The following is a 12,353-nucleotide window of genomic DNA, read 5'->3' on the forward strand; positions in this document are numbered from 1 at the left end:
TTTTTCTTTCCAGATGCTTGCACTACTTTAGTTCCAACGTCAAGTTGCAAGCCCACAGCGTGGACTGTCAACAGATAAATAACTGCGCGATTGTATTACCCAGCGAGGAGGACAAGTGGCTCAGTTTTATCAATCACAGTAGGAACGTGCGTCGTTTGTCGTCTACGCCGACTTGGAGTGTATCCTGAAAAAGATGGATACGGATCCGAAAGCATATCAGCACCATGAAGTATTTAGCATCGCTTATTACCTGCACTGCTCATATGACGACTCGCTATCAACATATCAGTTTCGTCGTGACAAGGATTGTATCGCATGGTTCGCCGACAAACTAGAAGAATTAGCATATCGTGTAAAGAATATTCTGTCGAGTAATGTTCCCATGCAAACACTTTCGAAAGAACAGTATGAGAAATTTAATAGCACCACGCACTGCCACATATGCGAGAAACCGTTCGCGCCAGACGACACTCGAGTGCGCGACCATTGCCATCTAACCGGACAATATAGAGGCCCCGTACATTCAAATTGTAACTTAAATTACAAAAATGCGTATTTCATTCCAATTGTTTTTCATAATTTATCCGGCTATGACGCACATTTCATAATTAAAGAAATCGCTACCGCGTTCGAGGGCACAATTGATGTATTACCGATAACGAAGGAGACATACATTTCCTTTACAAAAATGTAAAAAGTACCATAGAAAACTCAAAGCGACAAAATTGCATAAAGCTGCGATTTATTGACTCATACAAATTTTTGAGTACCAGCCTCGATAGATTGGCATCGTTTCTCCATAGAGACAAAGTAAAAATTGTACGATCTAAATTTTCAGTTATCCAGCGACGATTTCGATCTATTGACACGAAAAGGTATATTTCCCTATGAATATGTGGATTGCGTGTACAAGTTGCAGGACCCGTGTCTACCTCCGCGCGAGTCATTTTTTAGTTCTTTGACCGGAGTCACCGTATCCGAGAGCGATTACGTGCGCGCCGAGAATGTCTGGCAGCGGTTCTCCATTCAAACCTTAGGCGACTACAGCGATTTATATATGAAGATAGATGTCTTGTTATTGGCCGACATTTTTGAAAATTTTCGCGATAGTAGCATCAACAGTTATGGATTAGATCCCGCGTATTATTATACTTTGCCTGGTTTCACGTGGGACGCCGCGCCATGCTGAAACACACGCGCGTAAATTTCGAACTGCTCACAGACATTGACATGGTCATGTTTGTGGAACGCGGTATACACGGTGGTTTGAGCCAGTGCTCGAACAGGTACGCTCGAGCCAATAACAAGTACATGCAGTCTTACGATCCATCCGAACAATGCTCGTACCTGATGTACTTTGATGTCAATAATTTGTATGGTTGGGCGATGTGTCAACCACTACCATATGCAAATTTTCGATGGATCGAAGATATTACGAATTTCGACGCGAGCACAATCGCTGCGGACTCATCGATAGGTTACATTCTCGAGGTCGATCTCGAGTATCCGCAGCATCTTCACGACACACACATTGACCTACCGTTCTGTCCAACGCGCGATAAGCCACCCGGCAAGGGGCAGGATAAACTTCTCGCGACAGTGTATGATAAGAAGCGTTACGTCATACACTATCGCACCCTACAACAGTGCACGCGTCATGGGCTTCGCGTGACAAAGATACACCGTGTATTGGAGTTTTCGCAATCTCCATGGCTCCGCGATTACATCGAGCTTAATACTCAGTTTAGAACGCATGCGACAAATGATTTCGAAAAAAATTTATACAAATTAATGAACAACGCGGTATTTGGCGAAACAATGGAAAATGTACGGAATCATGTCGATGTTAAACTTCTAACAAAGTGGAATGGTCGTTACGGTGCGGAGGCAATGATCGCAAAACCAAATTTCCATAGCCGAAGCATCTTTTCGGAAAATCTGATAGCCGTTGAATTGCGCAAACTCGAGGTGAAATTCAACAAGCCGATCTACGTAGGTACGTGCATTCTTGACATATCTAAAATTTGTTTGTATGAATTTCATCACGAGTACATGTTACCTTTATATAGCAACAGATGTAAAATTATGTACACCGACACGGATAGCCTTATATACCACATCCAGTGCGAGGACGTGTACGAGACGATGAAACATGATATTCATAGATTTGACACGAGCGATTATCCAACAGATAACGCGTACGATATTCCACTTGTTAATAAAAAAGTGCCAGGTTTAATGAAAGATGAGAATAATGGTGCGATAATGACAGAATTCGTAGGACTCAGAGCGAAGATGTACGCGTTGAGGGTAGACGGTAAGAAAGATACAAAGAAGGCTAAAGGCGTAAAGAGTAACGTGGTAGCGCGAACGATAACGTTCGACGATTACACGCGGTGTCTCAACGATGAGATAGAAATGACCCGCCAACAGACTTGTATAAGATCGAAGCTGCATGAGGTGTACACTGTAGCCGAAACGAAAATCGCTCTGAGTCCGTACGATGACAAGCGATACGTTGTGCCTGATTCTACAGAAACGTTGCCATGGAGACATTATAAAATACCGTTGTAAATATTTTATAAATTCGTTTTTGTAAATTCATTTTATTTGTAATCAGCATAGATATATTTTATCAACATAGATTATAATAAATTTGTAATCAGCATAGATATTACAATAAATGTATGTTTACAAAACATTATCCGTGCATATCCACGAATTATTGATTTATTGAGTCCCAACCATTTCACGTAAACCTCATTTCCTCTTTTCCGTAACACTTTCTCAACGAGGTACACATCGGGATTAGCTACACATTGCAACTCGTGTTCATAGAATCCTCCAGCGATGGGTTTTCCACAGGAATCCTCCAGTATATACGTCACGGGATTAGTTTTCTGCACTTTGCCGATTTGAAACACCTCCGTCGACCAATTTGGTGTGTAACCTTTTTCAAAGATGGTCTTAAATTTACTCACGCGTACTGGGTCACCCAATCTGAATCGTGCGGGTGCAGCAATCTTTACGCGGCTGTACACCGTCGTCAACAGTTTGTCAGCGATCGCGGGCGTGACGTCGATGGGCCGCATACCTATAGTCCGATGCTTTCGCGCGTTGTAATCTGATACGAGACGTGACAGCGCGTCGATCCATCTATAGTTTCCATTTAATGTAAACATCTTCCACATATCGTTCTTTAGCGTGCGATTGAATCGTTCGACAACCGATGCCTTCATCACGGAATAGGTAGAATAATGGTTAATGTTATGTTTCTTCAAGAGTTTCTGCACGTTCGCATTGTAAAATTCCTTTCCATTGTCAGTTTGTAAATTTTTCGGACATCTTCCATCGACCCGAATTATCTTTGCGATTGCCGCAGTAACTTCGCATCCGCTCTTGGCCTTGAGCGGTACGGCCCATGCATGCTTGCTCAGCACATCGATAACAGTAAGTTTGTATGAATTTCATCACGAGTACATGTTACCTTTATATAGCAACAGATGTAAAATTATGTACACCGACACGGATAGCCTTATATACCACATCCAGTGCGAGGACGTGTACGAGACGATGAAACATGATATTCATAGATTTGACACGAGCGATTATCCAACAGATAACGCGTACGATATTCCACTTGTTAATAAAAAAGTGCCAGGTTTAATGAAAGGCTACATACTTATGTAGTGGTAGCCTCTGTTGAATCGCGTGTAAGGACGCATCTCGACAACATCAGCCTGCCACAGGTCGTCGTACCCGAGCACTATGACACGTCTTCACGGAAAATTTCTTCTCGCTGGAGCGTGCAGTTCCTTCACTAATTGCCACTTCTCAGATGTTGTCCTTTCAGCCATGAGCAAATTATTTTAAACGGGAACGGGACAGGAGCCGATCGTATATCGAACGGAATGAGGATCGATTGTATGTCGACCGGGAACGCACATTCGCGTAACGTACGTTGAACGGGAACGGAACGAGGATCGATCGTATGTCGATCGGGAACGCACGTTCGCGTAACGTATGTTGAAACGGGAACGGAACGGGGATCGATCGTATGTCGATCGGGAACACACGTTTGCGTAACGTACGTTGAACGGGAACGGAACGAGGATCGATCGTATGTTGATCGGGAACACAACATGTTGCGACGTAAATATAGTGGGCCCACTACGAAGCCTTGCCGAGCGAGGCTTCTAGAAAAAACCAAGCGCCCTTCGGACCTTTGGTCGAGCGCTCTAATCTCCCGATAGGGAAAGAATAGAGGAATGCTTGAGTCACCAGTAATGTATCTTCCGATGAGGTTCGAGTCATCGACCCAAAGGTGAATCTGATAAGCGCTTGTTCTAGAACGTTCGAAGCCGCGACGGTCAGTCGTCACAAAGAACTGCGGACATATATATATATATAGGGCCAACGGTCACGGCAGGACACTTCAAAATCGTCCTCCGTCGAGTAAAGATCGAGCCCTTCTCCGCGTTCGCCGCTAATTGTAAGATATATCGAGGCCGAGCCCTCGCGTTCGCGCGTTTGAACCTACCAGAGACCGAGCTCTCTGGTAATATATATCGAGACCGAGTCCTCGCATTTGTAATTTAAATAAACAATCGAAAAACAACGAAACTAGTGTATGGATTGAACTCCCACACACGCAACATTTTGGTGCCTCCTGTGAGGTCGTTCACAGTACGAACGTGAACGACCACCGTAAGAACATACTGATTGTCGAGCGAACAGCGACTAAGAAGGAAGGACGATCAAGGCGATCACGACTTCAGGACTATAACATTGGCTCTTGCAACCAATCGCACAACCCTCAGGACGAGTTACGCAACGAGATCAAGGCTAAGGGCAAGTCCATTCCAAATATAAATCAAGTGGCCGATTAAGCAATTTCCGTTACCTACTCCCAAACGACAATATGGCAGGTCGAATTAAGTTATTAATTCAAAAGCGAACGTCGTTAAAATCTCAAATTACGGGTTTGACGAATCTGGTTGAGAGAGGCAGTTACGATAAGGCCGCGTTAAGGTTAAGGATGGCGCGCACAACCGACTTGTATCACGCGTACGAAGAATTTAACGACGAGCTCGTACTATTAGATCCGAACGACACTCATAAAGACGAATTCACTAACGTACAGGAAAGATTTTATTCACTCGCAAGTAAAGTGGAAGAGATAGTAAGTTCCACCGTTTCGACCGCGAGTACCGGTGTCACTATTAGCGCGTCGCAACCCAGCGGTTCTGAGACCACGGCGATCGTAAAACGGCGAGTAAAATTGCCGGAAGCGTCTCTACCGAAATTTGACGGCCAATACGAGAATTGGCTGTCCTTCAAAAATACTTTTCTCGTTATGATCGATTCACAAACAGACTTGAGCGAAGTACAAAAATTGCAATACTTAAAATCGGCGTTAACGGGCGAGGCAGCTAATAAATTAAAGATTCTATCGATCGAAGGCTCAAATTATCAAAAGGCATGGGAACTGTTGAAACGCTCGTACGAAGTAAAGCGGATATTAATTTCACGCCACCTTTCGTTGCTCTTAAATACACCCGTTTTAGAAAAGGAGACAACCGACGGCTTGTCCAAGCTTGCCGATGACACGCAGCAACATGTAGCATCGTTAGCCGCGTTAGGAGTTGACGTGGGGTCCGAGATACTTGTAAACGTACTAGAAAGCAAATTACCTAGGATCGTAGCGGAGAAATGGGAGGAATCTCTGGATCGGGACGAATTTCCGAAGATTGACGATCTATACGAATTTTTATACAGAACCGCAGTTCGTATATCTAAGCGTGTTCGCGCAGGAACGACCAGACAAGCCGAGGACAAATCGACACCTCCCGGGAAAAAGGCGCGAATATCCAACAAGGCATTTGTGGTTAATATTGCGAGTAATTGCCCAGCGTGTAAAAATAAGCAACATCCGTTGTTTGCGATTGAGCGAGGATTTCTCTTGGGTATTCTCGATGGTTCTAAAATCGAGGGTGCCCGGGAGGAGTGTCGCGTCCACGGCCGAGTCCCGTGAACGGCGCGTGCCGGCGCGCCGGCCGGGCTCACCCGCGAGCGAGCGACGCTCTGTTGACGACCCCGGTGTCTACAATTTCTTTACCCGGACATGCCATAGCTACGTGGCTATCCTTGGTGGATTCGAAGCGAGGATCGTGTGATGCCCTTTCAGCCAATGGGCGTCGCTCGCTCGCCGTTGATCGCCGATCCGAGCGGCTTGCGGGCTCTCGGTTTGAAGTCAGTCGCAAGATATTTAGCATACAGTCCACTTCTGCGGATCGTCTCCGCGGGGGAGAGAGTTCGCCGGCGGGCCGATCGGGCGAAATACCCGCCTGAGAGTCGCTTAGTGCTCGGGCCTTCGCCGCGAGTTCGCTCCTTCCGCGCAGAGTGATCCCAGTCTCGCCACCGTCTCTGTTTTTTTTTCTTTCTTGTAATTGTTCGCGTTCCTCGAGCGGCCTCATCCGCGGTCGCGAAGCCCCGTCGTCGCGCGTCAAGATCTCCGTCGCCGCGTTCAAGATTGTCCGGCGATCGGGCGTCGAATTCCGCGCCCGCCGAAGATCTCCGTGCGCGTTTTCCGGACGACATTCGCGGGGCTTTAAGAAGATCTCCGCGCGTTTCGCGTTGCGACCGCTCGAGTGAGCAATGGTGATGGTCGCTGTTGGTTGCGACAAAAAGGAATAAATTGAATTTTGGAGACGCCATCGGGCTACAGTTATTTGTGCCTGAAGACCTTTTCCCTGCATCTTGTCCCCTCGCGCCGTGACGAGGACGGCGCGAGCCCGCGCGGTCGCGTCCATCGCTGGGCGAGGAAGCAGCTCCCGCGCTCACGGGCGAGCGACCAGCAGCCGACGGCAGCCGATCGGCGGCGTCTGGGTGCGTTCGCGTACATCCGTTATTTAAGTGTGACAATTTCAAGCAATTATCTGTGCCGAAGCGCATCGAATGCGTGAAAAACGCGATGCTTTGTTATAACTGCTTACGTTCACATCGTGGTAAACCTTGCAATTATTCACACTGTACCATTTGCCAAAGGCGACATAATACGCTTTTACATCTTGAGAAAACCCAAGTCGCATCCACGACAACAGACGCGACGGTCGTCAAAGGGGAACAAGGCGCATGACGTATAAAGGGGGGTGGTCACGCAACGACGTGTCTCGCAGCGATCACACCCATTTTCACGCCACAATTGATGACCACCGCGACGATATTTATTCGGGATCGTGAACTCAAGTTAATTAAGTGTCGCGCCTTGTTGGATACATGTGCTACCGCCAATTTCATTTCCGAGGGTCTCGCGAGACGTCTAAGGCTCCCTATAACAACATGCGCATTGCCAGTCGGCGCAATCAATTCAATGAACACGATTTCGAAAGGCGTCATTCGAATCACTATTCAATCACTACACAGTGAGTTCCGCAAGGACTTGCAATGTTTGACAATCCCCGTAATATCAGACCTAGTTCCGTCGGAAATTTTCCCGCGAGATTCCATCACAATACCGTCCAATATAAAATTAGCTGATCCAGAGTTTCATTTGCCGCGTCCTGTTGATTTGCTGATTGGTGCGGGGGCGACATTGTCATTATTCTCCATAGGCCAGATCAATTTATCGATACGAGATAACGATTTACATCTACAAAAGACGTGTCTCGGCTGGATCGTTGCGGGCGGAAGCGCGTCGCGGAATCAACCGAAAACTGCGATATGTAAATTAACTGGTCTAGATCAACAGATCGCGAGATTTTGGGTGATTGAGGAGATATCTGATCCCACCGATACGCCGAAATCTAACGAGGAAATCGAATGCGAAGAGCACTTCACTAAATTTGTTACTCGTAACCGCGACGGTCGATATACAGTGAGACTACCATTTCGCAGGGACAAGATGAGCCTCGGCGACTCGCGAACCGTCGCGCTCAAACGTTTAAATTCGCTCGAACGGAAGCTCGACTCAGATCCATTGTTAAGGGCCGCCTATTCGCAAGTAATACAGGAGTAGTTAGATCTGAAACAGATGATTCCGGTGAATAACCCTTCCAATGAAGGATTTTATATGCCGCACCATGCGGTAATCAAATCATCGAGCAGCACGACCCGGGTTCGTGTCGTGTTCGATGCATCGGCAAAAACGAGTAATGGCACATCGTTAAACGATAGGTTGATGGTGGGGCCGACTATTCAAGATACGTTATTCGTTCACTTAATTCGATTCCGTACGTATAAATATGTTCTCACAGCAGACATAGAAAAAATGTATAGGCAGATATTGTTGCACGAGGATGATCAGATGTACCAACGAATACTCTGGCGCCAGAACGATCAAATAAAGACTTTGCAACTTAACACCCTTACATTCGGCGTATCCTCGTCGCCGTATCTGGCTATACGAACCATTCAAAAACTAGCCGATGATGAGCACGACGCGTATCCTGACGCCGCCCGAGTTCTCAAAACGCACTTATACGTAGATGACTTACTTACAGGTACGAATACCGTTAGCGAAGCTCGCGCGTTACGGGATGACATAATCACGGTACTTTCTCGAGGCGGTTTTAATATCCGACAATGGGCGTCGAACGACGAACGTATCATTAACGATTTAACCCCCGATGCGGTGAATACTAATCTCATGCTCGATAAAAACAACCCCTTGAAAACATTAGGCATAGCATGGCGCGCACACAACGACAAGTTATGTTACTCGGTCCGCTCGATCGAGCACGCCGAAAGAATCACAAAGCGAACGATTTTTTCCGAAATCGCGAAGATTTTTTATCCTTTAGGCATCTTAGGCCCTGTCATATTATATGCTAAAAAATTGATGCAGAATTTATGGCGGTGCAAGGTAGATTGGGATGAGTCCGTCCCATCCAATATACACAAAACGTGGATAGAGTTCGCAACTCAATTAGATTTAATGAATGAATTATCCATTGATCGCCATGTATTGATTTCGGATTACACCGATGTTCAAATACACGGATTCAGCGACGCGAGTAACATCGGTTACGGTGCCTGCATTTACCTTCGTTCGACCGATCAACGCAACAATGTACGTTGTCATCTACTTTGTGCGAAATCTCGCGTCGCACCATTAAAACCCGTGACCATACCGCGTCTCGAATTATGCGGTGCGCTCCTGCTAGCCAAATTATATCGCGAGGTGCATCGTGCGTTAGGAATATCCCCTAGCAAGACGATGTTATGGAGTGACTCGACTATTGCGTTACATTGGGTGAAAACTCCACCTCATCTATTAAAAACGTATGTGTCTCACCGCGTTGCTCAAATTCAAGAAATTACGGACTCACAAGCGTGGCGACATATCCGATCAGAGGATAACCCGGCCGACGCGCTATCACGGGGTCAGTTACCGCAGGCTTTCCTGAATAACCAATCATGGTTTTCCGGACCATTGTGGCTAACGAAAGATGAAGGCAAATGGCCTAACGGTATCATAGAATTAAGGGAATTACCCGAATTACGAAAAAATATATGTATAGCGACGGTTTCTAACGATTGTAGCTTCCTTAAGAAATATTCGTCATATTCACGATTACTAAGAGTTACAGCATTATGCCTCCGTTTTCGACCAAAGAATACTTACCGCGGGCAGCTAGGCACAACGGAAATAAATGACGCGGAAACGAGAATTATAAAAATCATTCAAGAATCTTGTTTTTCACGCGAATTGAATGAACTTGCGAATGGGCGCCCGGCAAAGAAAAGCAATATTGCAGCGCTAAATCCGTTTCTCGACGAAAATGGTTTGATTCGCGTCGGCGGACGCCTCAGACTATCAAGGTTAGCCTTCTCGCAAAAGCACCCAATTTTACTACCAAGTCATTATTTCTTAACGGATTTAATTATAAAAGAAACGCATGAAAAATACTACCACGCCGGCATACAAACGACTTTGTATACAATTAGACGCAAATTTTGGCTACTCGACGGTCGAAACCAGGTGCGTAAAATCATACGATCATGCATACGTTGCTTTCGATTCAACGCCGGCTCGGTCGATTACAAAATGGGCGATTTACCTAAATCCCGAGTGAGTAACACGACTCCCTTCGATAATACCGGGATCGATTTCTGCGGCCCTTTCTACATTAAGGAGAAAAAGTATCGAAATCAAAAGCGGATCAAAGTATACGTGTGTGTGTTCGTATGTATGGCCGTAAAGGCAGTACATTTAGAAATCGTAAGCGACATGACCACCGATGGTTTCTTAGCAGCCTTGCGTCGCTTTATAGCGAGACGAGGGATACCGACACGCGTCTACTCGGACAATGGAACTAACTTTGCAGGTGCGAATAATCACCTGAGAGAACTATATGTTCTATTCAACTCCGATGAACACAGGAATCGTACGAATCGATTCTCGGTTGAACATCACATTACGTGGCATTTTATACCTCCCATAGCTCCACATTTCGGTGGACTATGGGAATCCACTGTAAAACTATTTAAACATCATTTTAAGCGTGTTGTCGGTGAGCTCTTGTTTACATTTGAGGAACTGAATACCTTTACTATAGAAGTCGAAGGAATATTAAATTCCAGACCCATCTGCGCTCTCTCATCCGATCCCAATGATCTGTCTGTCCTTACACCTGCACATTGCTTAATCGGCAGACCACTGATTAATATGCCCGAGCCTGATCTCTCGTCTGTCCCAGCCAACCGTCTGTCCACCTGGAAGCACACCATGAAGGTGCGACAAGATTTCTGGGCTCGCTGGAACCTGGAATATGTCAACGAGCTCCAAGTCCGTACTAAATGGACTAAAGACAGAGAAAAAATCAGCGTCGGAACAATCGTCCTCATCAAGGAAAAGGGCCTTCCCTGCGGTCAATGGGCGCTAGGGAGAATCGAAGAAATCCATCCAGGACAAGATGGAGTGGTGCGAGTCGTTTCCGTGAAAACGGCAACCGGAACATTAAAGCGAACCGTGAAGTGTCTATGTCCACTTCCCTTCGATCAATAATTTAAGCGAATATTCAACTGTAAACATCTAATTGTAAATTGTCTTACCGATGTAGGGCAATTAGATGTACATTAAGGTTGATCAGTACCCTCTCAACGGGGGGAGTATGTTGCGACGTAAATATAGTGGGCCCACTACGAAGCCTTGCCGAGCGAGGCTTCTAGAAAAAACCAAGCGCCCTTCGGACCTTTGGTCGAGCGCTCTAATCTCCCGATAGGGAAAGAATAGAGGAATGCTTGAGTCACCAGTAATGTATCTTCCGATGAGGTTCGAGTCATCGACCCAAAGGTGAATCTGATAAGCGCTTGTTCTAGAACGTTCGAAGCCGCGACGGTCAGTCGTCACAAAGAACTGCGGACATATATATGTATATAGGGCCAACGGTCACGGCAGGACACTTCAAAATCGTCCTCCGTCGAGTAAAGATCGAGCCCTTCTCCGCGTTCGCCGCTAATTGTAAGATATATCGAGGCCGAGCCCTCGCGTTCACGCGTTTGAACCTACCAGAGACCGAGCTCTCTGGTAATATATATCGAGACCGAGTCCTCGCATTTGTAATTTAAATAAACAATCGAAAAACAACGAAACTAGTGTATGGATTGAACTCCCACACACGCAACACAACACGTTCGCGTAATGGAGAGATTTAACTTATTGGTGATGAGTCATACGCTGAATCATTTCGTGAAGTTCGTTTATCATCAAATCTTCATACATTTAAGCGACCTACACTGGCTAGTGTTTTTTATTTAAAAACGAATGTTACAACGTTTCGGCCTTGGATTTGGGCCCTTTTCAAGTGTTCTGAAACGCAAATTACAAATTTGTATACGGAGCTGAAGGCTTATCATAATGCAACTCTAAATTACATACCTTAGTGAATAACTGCGTCAATTATTCAGTTGTTTGGCCAATACCATTGCCATGTGTCAAACTGAGTAAAGACAAGAGAGAGTCAATCACCATGAAACAAGCCACAAACGTGTTCAGTAAGACTTACATATTGGTCAATTTGATTCCCTGTTCTTTGTTAGAAGAAAGGTGAGTGCATTTAAATTGCCACATCTTGACTCGATCATGTCCGGATCTGAACTGATTAGCATTGTCTGTATCTGGTTTATTTTGACGAGAGGTCGCGTTAGATTAATAAATAAATAGGAATGAACTTGTCATGTACACAAAAATTATAAAGATCTATCGGAACCAAGAAAGTCAGATGTTTTCAAGGACTTTATTATATACCGGATTTAAGTTTTCTGTGTCTCGTTTTAAATTAATTGTATTTTTGTGTTTTTTGATAAAAATCATTTCGGCAACCTCCCGTTTAATTTTATGTTTTTCGACT

General features: G+C 45.4%; 2 protein-coding genes across 2 annotated transcripts; both read left to right on the forward strand.

Moving 5' to 3' along the window:
• The first annotated feature begins 7,207 nt into the window (after positions 1 to 7,207).
• Positions 7,208 to 8,017, forward strand: LOC105556521. Its single transcript, XM_012003618.1, has one exon. It carries the CDS (start codon positions 7,208 to 7,210, stop codon positions 8,015 to 8,017), a length of 810 nt encoding a protein of 269 aa, XP_011859008.1.
• A 15-nt stretch (positions 8,018 to 8,032) lies between these two features.
• On the forward strand, positions 8,033 to 11,008 carry LOC105556522. The gene has a single exon (XM_012003619.1). It carries the CDS (start codon positions 8,033 to 8,035, stop codon positions 11,006 to 11,008), a length of 2,976 nt encoding a protein of 991 aa, XP_011859009.1.
• Positions 11,009 to 12,353: the final 1,345 nt, after the last annotated feature.

This window comes from Vollenhovia emeryi, unplaced genomic scaffold, assembly GCF_000949405.1.
Source record: "Vollenhovia emeryi isolate VEMERY1.0 unplaced genomic scaffold, V.emery_V1.0 DF939957.1, whole genome shotgun sequence".
Lineage (NCBI taxonomy): Eukaryota > Metazoa > Arthropoda > Insecta > Hymenoptera > Formicidae > Vollenhovia > Vollenhovia emeryi.